At 32.5% G+C, this 12,418-nt stretch overlaps 1 protein-coding gene across 1 annotated transcript; it reads left to right on the forward strand.

Moving 5' to 3' along the window:
• Positions 1-370: 370 nt before the first annotated feature.
• On the forward strand, positions 371-8,222 carry LOC150103327 (techylectin-5A-like). Its single transcript, XM_090397721.1, has 6 exons — positions 371-443; positions 1,868-2,015; positions 4,552-4,712; positions 7,025-7,130; positions 7,244-7,408; positions 7,834-8,222. The coding sequence occupies exons 2-5, from the start codon at positions 1,868-1,870 to the stop codon at positions 7,267-7,269; spliced, it is 441 nt and encodes a 146-aa protein (XP_090253847.1). The 5' UTR covers positions 371-443; the 3' UTR covers positions 7,270-7,408; positions 7,834-8,222.
• Positions 8,223-12,418: the final 4,196 nt, after the last annotated feature.

Below are 12,418 nucleotides of genomic sequence, written 5' to 3' on the forward strand. Positions count from 1 at the left end.
ACAAGAGATTAACGATTGACTTTTCTCAACAGAAATCCCAATTTAGTTCCGATCAATCATACACCAAAATATGCAATAAAGTACAGCTATTAATACGAATTACCAAAAATTGGAAAAAGGCTTATATTTTTTCAGTTAGTAGTTAAATATTTATTACAACATTCGAACTAATAAATTAATTAATATCAATTTAGTTATATATTTATTAATTTATTGTTATAACTCTGCCTAATAACTCTACAACTCTCAGGCCTACTGTACCCTTTTACAGGCAATAATAACTAACTTCCTTTTCCTGTTCCTTTTCCTTTTCTTTTATATGTTATCAGTAGAGTTAATGTTAGAATTTGCGTAAGAAAAACAGATTGAAGGGGCGTGTTGAGCACTTCTGCTATTTATTTCATATGTTCAAGAGAATATTTGAGAAGTAAAGAAGAAATAAAGTAAGTAGATCTAATTATAAATTAAACGTTGCGCTCACGTTAACATTGGTTAATTTCTCTTTTATACTTGAGTTGATATTCTTGTTTTATAATAATAAATACACGTCGACAATTAGTTTTAGTTGCCGGTTAAACTGAAAAAAATTTACAACTCGCCAAGAAATGAAATTCGCAGTGGTATACACTTCAATTTCTATATTAACTTTTTTTGATTTAATTTCATAATGAATCATTACACATAATATTTGTAATTAAATTATGATTATATTGCAAAGTAAAACAAATCTATTTTTAATTATATTACAAACTCATTTCATCTTAAATGAAATTTGTATCTGATCTTCAATACCTTCGACAATTCACACCCCAGGAATGTACAATCGATCGAATTTATAAATGTTATTCAACAAAAGGATTATAAAAATGAACAACAGAATATAATATATATTTTTCTATATATTCAAGCGTTTAGGTTTAGATGAACCGAAATCCATGAAAAATTTATTAGAGCTTGATTAACATTCAGTACGTTCGCATCACGGGTTGGTTAGAAAGCTTTTGAAAAAGAAGAAATTCGTTCCCATTTTATTTAATTATGGAAATATATATGCAGAAATATCTTTATCTAGGGAAGAAGAAGATTACGAAATAATCATTGTAGAATATGTTAGGACTTTTTTGAAATCTTGTTTCAAGGCAGAAACATATCATCATTTTTAAACCATACTAATTAATTTTGTGATTTTCAACACCATTTAAATAGATTTGGTTTGTGCTGTTGATTGACCCAGTCTTACCTTAAACTGAAGTCTCAACAGATAACTTGCCTTCGGTTGAAAATCACTTGTTTCCAATCTGGTCTTAAGTAGCTGGCAATGATTTTTAGTAATATAATATACTATAATATAATAATATCTAATTTATATGAGTTTGTTGGTGGGAATTAAAATATAATTAGTATATAAGATTATCTGTTATTGAACTTACGTGTTCATGTTTGGGAATATGAAATTACAAGGCATCATGTTTATCATAATTTTTTAATATAATTTTTAGTAATAATTCTAATTTAATTTTCTATTATTGTTTTCATAAGCTTTTGTGTAGTAGTTTATGACACTTATTCTTATTTAGCATATTTTAAAGTTCGTTTTAGCATTTATAAGATTTTTGTAATTATAAAATTACAAACTTTTTTTTCACGATAAAAGGATAAAAATATATTCAGCAATCAAGGAAACGACTGCGCATTCCTTTCTTGAAAAGGTTATCAATTAATACGAAAGGTTGAGATATGTTATTGAAGAAAAGATTCATTTTAACCTTATAGATTTTTAATATAATATAATCCAGATTTTATACTGAGAACGATTTCATATGAACTCATATTTTATTAGGTATTTTTTTATACAAATGTTTTATAGATGGCGTACCATCCAGTGTTATGTGTGTGCACTGCTTTACTGATGACATTTAAGGCATACGGATCAGGAGACATGGAATGTGAAGTCAATCGTTCCAGAGAGAAAGTGAAAGAAGCTTGTAATTCTATGAATGATATTTTAGACAGAGGTATGCAAGAACTTGTATCTTATTTTGGATTGAGATCTTTTATACAAGAAAATACTTAAAAAGTAAATAATTATTTTGGTATACGTTTTATATACAATGAAATATTCATTTTGTTCTCTTCCAGTTCTTAAATTATTTCATTTAATTTTTTCGAGTGACCGAAACAATTAAAATAGTTTAACTTTTTAAATATTTCAAACATAGCTGATAATATATGTAATGTGGAAACCCTTCTCTTGAGACCAAACATGGATTTTTTTAAAGTCAATTCAAGATTCTTACAGGAGGCCAGTGGTCTTACATCGGACGATGAATTTCTTCTCCTACTTAAAGACAATAGCAAACCATTCCACAAAGATGTTCGAACCCACAACCTTTTGATGGTGAGAGGATAGACTAACCACTTTGTCAACCAGGCCAGTGCTTTCTTTATATGATTTGTTTTATTGTTATTTTGATATTTTTCCTATCAAGCAAAAGAAACAGAGAGAAATTGTCAAATAGGGAAGAAAATAAGGAAATAAGAGCCAACTTAGGAAAATATTAAGGAAATAAAGTTTTGAACAATATTCTAATAACTGAAATAAACCTACTTAACCAAAAGATAAAATGAAAAAATCCATACTTATGTAGTGTTTCGTATAATGTATGCAAATAAGATGCAATTTACCTAATAATAATATCACCACTATTAATACTACTCTAGACCTCTAGGAATCAGGGATTAATCAAGGGAGGTCACATATCACTTACTATCGACGTCATACTTTTTCTTGAATTGACTCACACCATCTGCACTCACTTCATCCAGTGTCAATCCATTCCCATTACGCACTAATCTGTGAGAGAGAAAACATTCTAGCTCTGACCTCTTTCTTGGTTGCGTTCATTTTCAATTTCCATGAATAATTCCGTCTAACCGTATTCTATTAACCTTTCAGAAGTTCTATATCCTGTTTTAATGTGCAGCCCACAAGTTCTCAGTCTGTTCTTACATTTCAAAATAAACTCCATATCACTTGCAGTACTCTCTCTCCTTTGCGCATTGTCCCCTGAAATTTTCACATGTTTCACCGAGAAAACATGTGAAACACGTAAGTTCAATAACAGATAATCTTACATACTAATTATATTTTAATTACCACCAACAAACTCATATAAATGATGCATTTTCTTTCAAGTGCATCATTCCAGGTCAAACAACAAATCTCACTTAATGATGTAAGTAGTGCAGCCAGAATGAAACTCCTCGCTGTAAAATTGGTCGGTCAGCGAACAATGTTGTTATGAGAAATATGGGGAGGGGGGGAATAATTCGAATTCTAGCGGTGTGGAATAATTAGCACTCTTAACCTATACATAAATTGCCAAACGTAAATCATGTTATCTTTCAGTTCTCAGGTCGTAGCAATTAGCATGTTTCCTTGCACGTTGTCCTGACAAACAAAATGTCTATTTTCATAAATAAAATGCAACTTAAATCTAGACATTTATGAAATAAATGGCACAGGCCTATATAATGTATGGGTGTGTGAATCTTAGTCGTCAATCCATAACCTAAAATATACTGAGTAGACAAATGACAACAAATTTTTCCTGTCACATACAGATTATTCACAAAATAAAACAGTCTATTTCATATATCTGAATGAAAACGTTGACATAATATATTATTATTATTATTTTATATAATTGAAGCATCTAAACCTTTAATTCTCTCGATATGATCCTGACTCACGATTCACTTGCCACAGTTTTTTACCTTTACTTAATGCTTTCAATCTCTCCTAATTCAAATAATCTGAGCCGACCTCTTTGATTATTTATCTCTAAATGTTACTTTCATGCAGTGTAGCTATCCAAAGAATTAAGGTATTATCCTGGAAATCTTTGAATGTTCATAATTTATACCGGCTCCCATTCTCTATTTGCTATCCAGTTGTTCATCAATCCAGCGCAATACAGATAATTCTCATCATTCTCCCAACCCTGAACATTTTCTTTACAAGTTCTCTCTCTCTCCAAATAAACTGTACGCTCTTCGTGCTGAAAGACCCCTTTTCCCATACAATAAGTGGAATCATTCCTATTTCCAGGAAGGCCTTCAATCCCCACACCTGTGAAAATTCTTGACTTCTCTCCAAGACCTGGCGCTACAAGAAATACGTAAACGCAGTCAAAGATAAAAATTCAGCATACATTGAATGACACATTATGCCATCAAGAACTATTGCAGAATACATTGGATACATGTTGCCATACGCTTAGTCAAAAACAATTCTGTTAGGTAAAAGAGGCGGCAAAAAATCACAAAATATGCCAGACATATGAGTTTACGTTGTCCACGTGAATTTCCTCCACGATGAATTTTCCACGCGATGAATTTCCCGGACAGGGAAATAGGTGTTACGTACAATGTCAGATAAAAGTGGGAATTCACATTAAGCTGTAAGAATGTAATGAATTCTGGAATTTCATAACATTCTAAAAATTTTCATAACAAAATTAAAATTTTTGCCTCTGTTCTTTTCTTTAGTGCACGGAACGCATTGTCTCTCCAGGCCAATGGACTGTGCTCAGGTATTGAAGTTAGGATATAAAACCAATGGAATATACAAGATATGGCCGAGGAGCAGAGTAGTGAAAGATAGTATTGATGTCTTCTGTGATATGACTACCGATGGAGGAGGATGGATAGTTAGTATTTCATGCTACTTAAAATAATTATTTAAAATAATATCAAGAGAAAAATTTACTAACAGGAAAAGATTAGCATGTCAACAACAAATGCGGCATTATGTAGAATTGTCGTAATTCAGTTTCCTTGTGGAAATATGCTCGTTGTTTTCACACTTGTGCATATCTGGTTAGAGCCAGAAAACATTTCAACACATATACACAATACAAATCATTTCATATACAAAATCTAAATCATATACACAATCTAAATCTATTTCAATATTTTTGGTGTGTTCTTATGAAGTTTGATAAATTGCCCACTAGACTTCTCTGTTTGTCAGTGATCCCTAGTCACAGAACAGCCTATAAACTACTGGATATTTCTGAGGACTGTGTTTAGCTTTAACCGATTGAAATAGCGATTACATTCTTATGAAAGCGGTAAACACAGTTTTACCTTTTATTCTCTAACTATTTGGGTTTCATCGTAAATAAAGCAAATATAAAAAAAAACGAAAAATACAAACAACGACTTCAACGAAACTGTTGGTATACATCGAGTCTGTTGGTTTCCAAGTAACACGAAGATGATATGTTTATATACATGACTGGTTTACTGGCCACAGCGATCAGCCAAAGTCCAATACCCAACGAGACTCAGCGAGCTAGCGGGTCGCGAACAGGAATGTGTAGCCTGGCTTGTGATATCCCAGGAATGTTATTTCTCATCGGTTTCATTTTGTAAAATAACATAATGGCTTCGTCGGCTGAGGGAGAAGAGCAGAGTACTGAATCAAGTGGTACAACGAGCCATTGAACGATTCTTCGAATTGGGAGATGTACAAGTAAAGTTTACTGTTAGAAACGCTCATCAAAATGGAGGGTTTTCATTTTAAAGGTGTTCAATAGACGGAAGTATTTCTTCGACAAATTTTAAACAAGTAGAGTTTAATCTAAAAAGCGTTTGTCAAAATTATCATATTGTAATAAGCCATGCTATAGTTTCATCTAAGAAGAATTGCACAAATTCATGTAACTTTGCAATTAAATTGTTAATATCATTATTATTAATTATAGCATCAAATTTCAATTCTCGTTCAAATAAAAGACTTTCTACAGTGCAGAATGGAAATAAAGCTCTTTCCTTATTCAAAAAAAAGGTTATTGAAAAACGGTAACTTATTATTTTGGCAAAAAGTGGTCAACAGTCTCTGGGCATCAATAGAATTAGATGGCTAGAGTCCGAAATGATCAGAACAGGCCTGACATTCTCTATGGTTTGGGAATTTGGCCGATCGATTAGGTCAGTGTGCGAAGTGGGCTTCTCCATATATATGTATACTTATGGAGAATGGCTGGTCACACACACATATACACACACGTGTGTGTGTGTGTATTAAATATTAATTAATAAATATTAATTAATATTTAAATTTTAAATTTATTTATATATGTGTCGAGATTTTCAATTTTCCAGGCTTTATTTAGACTTTATTTCACAAAAATTTGAACTTGGGGCTGTGGTTGTTAAGATGGTCTATAAAATCAAAAATAATTGTTGTTCTTAACGTCAACCTGCATTTCCTCTTTCACATCACTTGAAGGTATCTTCGCATACTCTCTATACGGGAATAAAAAGGCGTTAGCTGGTTTTTTTTATAACATGCAGGTTTGTGGGTTTTTTTGTGGATTTATTCTCAAATATTCCCATTGAAATGTTTGCTAATACTGGAGAAAGAGATATGCATATGGCTAATCTTGATCTTTCTTTCTCTCTCTCTCTCTCTCTCTCTCTCTGTTTGTGTGTGTGTGTGTGTGTGTGTGTGTGTGTGTGTGTGTGTGTGTGTGTGTGTGTGTGTGTGTGTGTGTGTGTGTGTGTGTGTGTGTGTGTGTGTGTGTGTTATTTCGTGTTATTCGTATGTAAATATTAACATTCAGCGATGCGTTTGTGTTATTTAAAATATGATATCATAAACACTAAAATATTGCTTTAGTCACGCTTAAAATAATTCTGAAATTTTAAGAATGATTTTTTTATAAAAATAACCCTTATTTACACTATTTTAACATAAAACCGATCTAACTTATATGTTCGTACTCGTCTTGAAATCTGTTTCATTAGCAAATGACTGATTCCAGGAATTATTTGAATTTTTAGGCACTTAAATAAACTGTTAACTGTTAACTGGATTTGTTAACTGTTCCTGGAATTCAGCATTTGGTTTCACGTTCTGTGTTTAAGACCAATGATTGAACAACCATCAGACTCGATTAATATGATTTGAGGTGAAGTGTCTAAAATGCTAATGATGGACGTTCACTGCTTTCAGGTCATTCAAAGAAGAGGAGACTATGGACATGCACAAGATTATTTCTACAGAACTTGGAATGAATATAAAAATGGTTTTGGAGACCTTGACCAGGATTTCTGGTTAGGTGTGTATAATAACCGCTGTTTTATTATCCCTCGGCAAATTTTTAGGAAGTCTGTTTTTAACTTCCTTAATAAGTAAATGTTAAGCTTAGCTTAAAGGTTTGTTTTTTTTCAGGTAATGATAAAATACATGCTTTGTGATATCAAGGAGAGAATAAAATTAGATTTGATTTGAAGGATTACGATGGTAATTCCACGAATGCTGTTTACGACCAGTTTTGGATCGAGAGTGAAGAATACAACTATATCCTTCACGTGCAGTTCTACAGTGGAAATGCTGGTATGTATTTTTTTTAATCAATTACGTTTGTTATAAATCTACTGAGAAAGTTATTTCACATTTTCTTTCTTCTAGTACAGCGTAAGCAAATAACTATTAGCTATCCGAATAGTCGCTGAGAGTTGAATCTAAATATATTTTGATAGAACACAATGATTTATATGCTACCGAAGATCTGCATACTGAAGCAACTCTACCAATATAAGAAAATGAAACTGAATTAGTAATCATTTTAACTAAAATTATACAAACTTTGAACACCATTATGGTATTTTATTGCGAACTTGCTGAAAGGTTCTCTGTGCCTGAAATCTTTAACTAATGGTCAACGTTTTAGAGTATATATTTTCACTGATATAAAGAATGCATGACCATTTCTATAATTCGTTTTGATCTTTAATTTTAAATTTTTGGTATTTTTTCAGGTGACTCGTTCAGTGGACATGACACTCATAAATTTAGCACCAAAGATAGAGATAATGATCAACATGCTACAGTTAGTTGTGCGCAGGCACACAATGGAGCCTGGTGGTACACCAGTTGCCACAGTTCTAATCTCAATGGATTGTTCTTGAAGGGGAACCATTCGAGTTATGCCAACGGTGTTAACTGGTATACCTTTAGAGGACATCATCATTCTCTTTCCTTCGCTGAGATGAAGATCCGTCCAGCAAACTTTAAGATATTAATGAAAGAAACAATTCCACAGTGAACATTTTCATTTCAAAATACTTCTGAATATGTAATTTAAATACTTGTTAAGATAAATGTTTTTGATCTGAATTGCGTTTTCTAGGTAATTGAATAAATAATAATAAGCATTATTCGAAAAATTCAGTCATTTCGATGTGTAATCACAATGCAAAGAACATATCTGTTGCAGATTTTAATGTAGAATAATGGCAGAAATCGAATTTGTCTCTCATGCACAGAACTGTTTATCGTGATTATTACAAAAGTTAGCGAGACACGCATGATAGTCAAAAATGACAATCAACCATCCCGTTAATTGCAGCCATATTGGAATGGAAGTCATTCTTCTTTATCAAGCTCAGATAAGATGGTTGGTGTTTTCAAAAATACTCTTAAATAATACTGTGACAACTACATAAATCACGTTTGGCTCACATTATTCAACCTTTAATGCAGTATCATGATATGCATGAAACGTTTGAGAGAAAAATATGGGTCGAACGAAATATTAAGTGATACTCGAAGATACGTCATATCTGCATGTATACGAGCTGCCAATCATAAAATTTTAATAACCTAGGAATACGTGAAGAAGTTTATTCTATTCCTTTCGTTGTAGACTTCCATTATTGGCTTGTATCGTAATTTTATTTGAAAAACCTATTATGTAGGTTTAATTCTTCATTTTATTAAGAGCATGTATAAAAATATACACCACTTTTCTTTACTGTAGTCGTACACATAAAACTGCATTGCCTTGAATGTACTTTTTTTAAAAATGCATACCACATAAATTAAAAATTATTCAAAACACTAATCCAGATGTTTACACGACAATGTCCGAACGAATTTCAAAGAATGCATTTAAAGAATGATATTCAGTGTAAATTAAAAAGCAGTTTGGTTAACGGTAATCATTTAATTTCTGCTTGATCAAGTATTCTATGCATGAAATACAGAAATAAAATTTTCATGCACAGTTGCAAAAACTGTCATGAAAAAATTTATGTAACTGAATATGGCGTTTAAATTTAAAAACAGTTTAGCTTATAGGTTACATTTATTTTCCACAAGGTCCAATCCTGCTATATAATTACTTAATAAATGAATAATTTCACGAAAGTGTAGGATGAGATATAAATCATTTAAAAGAGGAGGATATCGCCAAATATCTGATCATGGAGACTTTACAACCTAAAAATTTAAAATTAAGCAGAAATGCTTCTAAGTAAATTAAATGCATCATCTTTAGGTAACAATAATAAATGTTTCTATTCAGAAGTTCAAGATGGATTGCCGAGTTAGTCCATCTCTAGCACGGGGAAGCGGGATTTTTCTCCCCGAAACTCGGGTTTTTCGTCCCGTAAACCCAAGAAAATTGACCTTAGAACCCACATTATTTCAGACGTTAAATATATTGTGTAAGGGCTATGGACTACGAGACGGCGATACTTGTTGAATCGCCTCTGTTCACTGCGTACCGCTTAATTAGTGACAGCCTTGGGCCAGTTATCTCTGATTGGGAACCAGTGGAGATTGAAATGCCCACTCCGTCTCCAAAAGTTATATAGGCCTCGCCTACTTCCTATTCGGGAGTAGGAGTTATCTGATTTTTTGATAACTTGCAGGTGTAAGAAATGGTAGAAAGAAAAATGAACTAGGAAAATATGAGAAACAAATGAGGAGGAACAAAATAATAAATAAAATTTTATTTACTGAAGTAAATGAAAGAGTAATAATAATAAAATAGTCAACAACTGTAATTATACAGGGTGTCCCAGAATTCACGCAAGATTTAAATTTAGCGCCATTTGTGAGGTAAAGTGTTGCCAACGAGAAAAAAAAGACAGCGTGACAGGTGACAGTTCAGGGTTATTAAAAATGGAGCGCTACACGAAAGAACAACAACGTTGAATGGATTATGAAACATCAACAACAAGTGGATGCTTATTTTTCAAACAAAATCATCTTCAGCGATGAGGCTCATTTTCATCTTGATTGCTTCGTTAATCGACAAAATTCACATTTGGGATTCAGAAAATCCATGAGCAATTGTTGAGAAACAAATGCATCCACAACGTGTCGCTGTTTGGTGTGGATTTTGGGCTGGAGCATCATCAGTCCATTCTTCGAAAATGCGGCTGGTAAGGCAATAACAATTAATGTTGCTCGCTATCGCGACATGATAATCCAGTTTTTTGTGCCTAAATTGAAAGATATGGATGTGGACGACATGTGGTTTCAACAAGACGGTGCCACATGCCATACAGCCCGAGAAACAATTCAATTACTGCATAAGTCATTTCCTGGTCGTGTAATTTCCCGTTTTGGTTATAATAATTGGCCGCCCAGATCATGTGGCTTAACGCCGTTGGACATTTTTCTTTGGAGTTTTTTTAAGTCTAAGGTTTATACCAACAAGCCCACGACCACCCACGCCTTGAAGGAGGAAATTGAGCGCTGTATCAACGAAATTCAGCCACATTTTTGCAAAACGGTCATGGAAAATTTCGACAAAAGGGTGTGTATGTGTCAACAAAGCCGTGGAGTCCATTTATCCGATATGCTATTCCATGCATAACCCTATACTGTATACTTTATGAATCAATAAGAAATTACAATTTTTATTTAAAAACCTGTGTTTTCTATCAAAATTACTTCTTGCGTGAATTTTGGGACACCCTGTATAAGTACAAGGACGGTATTATAAAGATTATTCTGTTGGAACCGATGCCTGGGGTGACCAAGGTGGCATTCGGGTTATTTTTCTTGATTTCTCAAAACGTATACACTGCAACATTTCTTCATTTTATTTGATTCTAGGAATTAATTAGGATCTCCGTAACTCAAAAAGTGTCGACAGTGATATAGTTAAAATGACCTAGATAAGGATTCCATCTAGGACGAAAAACCCTTATCGGACTTTTCAAATGAAGTTAATTTAAATCTCATGAGTTGTGCGTAGAAAAGTTTCGCTCCGAAACCTTTGGATTTTCATCACGTAAAACATTGAAAAACCAAGAGAAAACACGTAATATACAGACATAGAAGACCGTGTGAATAAGGAGAAACTATACTACTTATCCCATTGGATCTGATTTAGAAATGTACGTTGAACACATCATTATGGAAAGTGGTACTAAAACCAAAAACATTAAAATCGAAGATCACTTTATTTACGATGGGAGAATGACATTATTATCTTCTTAATTAAATATGCCGCTTTTCTCATTATTATAATAACTTACATGTAGATTTTTTTATCTTACGATGCTTGATTCAGACCATCACGATTTCTGATTATACGTGTACTTTCCATTTGTTGAGTTTTTTGATGGGTAGCTTTTTATATTGAAGTAAAAATGGAAAACAACCAATTTCTGTCTTATAATGATAAAAAACTGTCAATGAAAAAAAAAACATGATTGCAAAGAGTATGTAAAATATCACAACGAGCAGACTCAGGCAAATACCAGAAAGGTATGTGAATTTGCGTGCTTTTAGATTACAACCGGAAATTTGCGGAAGGTAATGATTTGAAAATGCGATTGAAGATTTGTTTTCACCTCAGTTGCTGTAGGCTCTTTATATAAAGATGGCTGAACATTATTTCGACTAGGGGAAGATAGTTTCTTGTACTTGTGTCCTCACCATTTACTTTTTTAATTATATAATATGCTTGGACATCATTAGCTCCCAAATTATTAAATTATTTTACAGTCCGTCATTTATTTCTTTAATGATTACCGATACTTTTATGTTTCACTGCCTGATACACCCACTCCAATCAGATGTAAGTCAGAATTTTGGTTTTTTATTTACTTTACTTCTAATTTTGAATTATTTTCTCCTTTCAAAGTAGTCCATTTTCTTTTTATGTTATGTTATCTAATATAACATAACATAACGTGATACCTTGATATTTCTCGCAGGAGATCTTGCAGAATTTCCAAATTAATTTATTAATAGTACCTTTTCCATTTCTTATATTAAAATCGAATACTTAAAAAGCAATTCCAGTATCATGTAAAGTGGCTTAATTTAATTTCTCATTGCTCTTTTTTTTCTGACGTATTATTACCACTGTTGTCTGCCGTATAACATAATCGCTTTAAATACATTTTGCCGTATGGCGACAGTTCACCGTTTAGGTGATATAGAAGCGCTTGCAATTGTTACCTGAAAATGCAAAAGTAAAAGTTGCTGATTGTATTCCAAACAAAGAAGGAGGTTTGTCTGTTGTATATACTAAAAGGTTTATTTTTATACTACAAATTACAATTTAAAATTGACACACACACACACACACACACACAC

The sequence above is a fragment of the Typopeltis vanoorti genome, chromosome 9 (assembly GCF_054136105.1).
Source record: "Typopeltis vanoorti isolate ZY-2024b chromosome 9, IOZ_Tvanoo_1.0, whole genome shotgun sequence".
NCBI classification, from domain to species: Eukaryota; Metazoa; Arthropoda; class Arachnida; order Uropygi; family Thelyphonidae; genus Typopeltis; species Typopeltis vanoorti.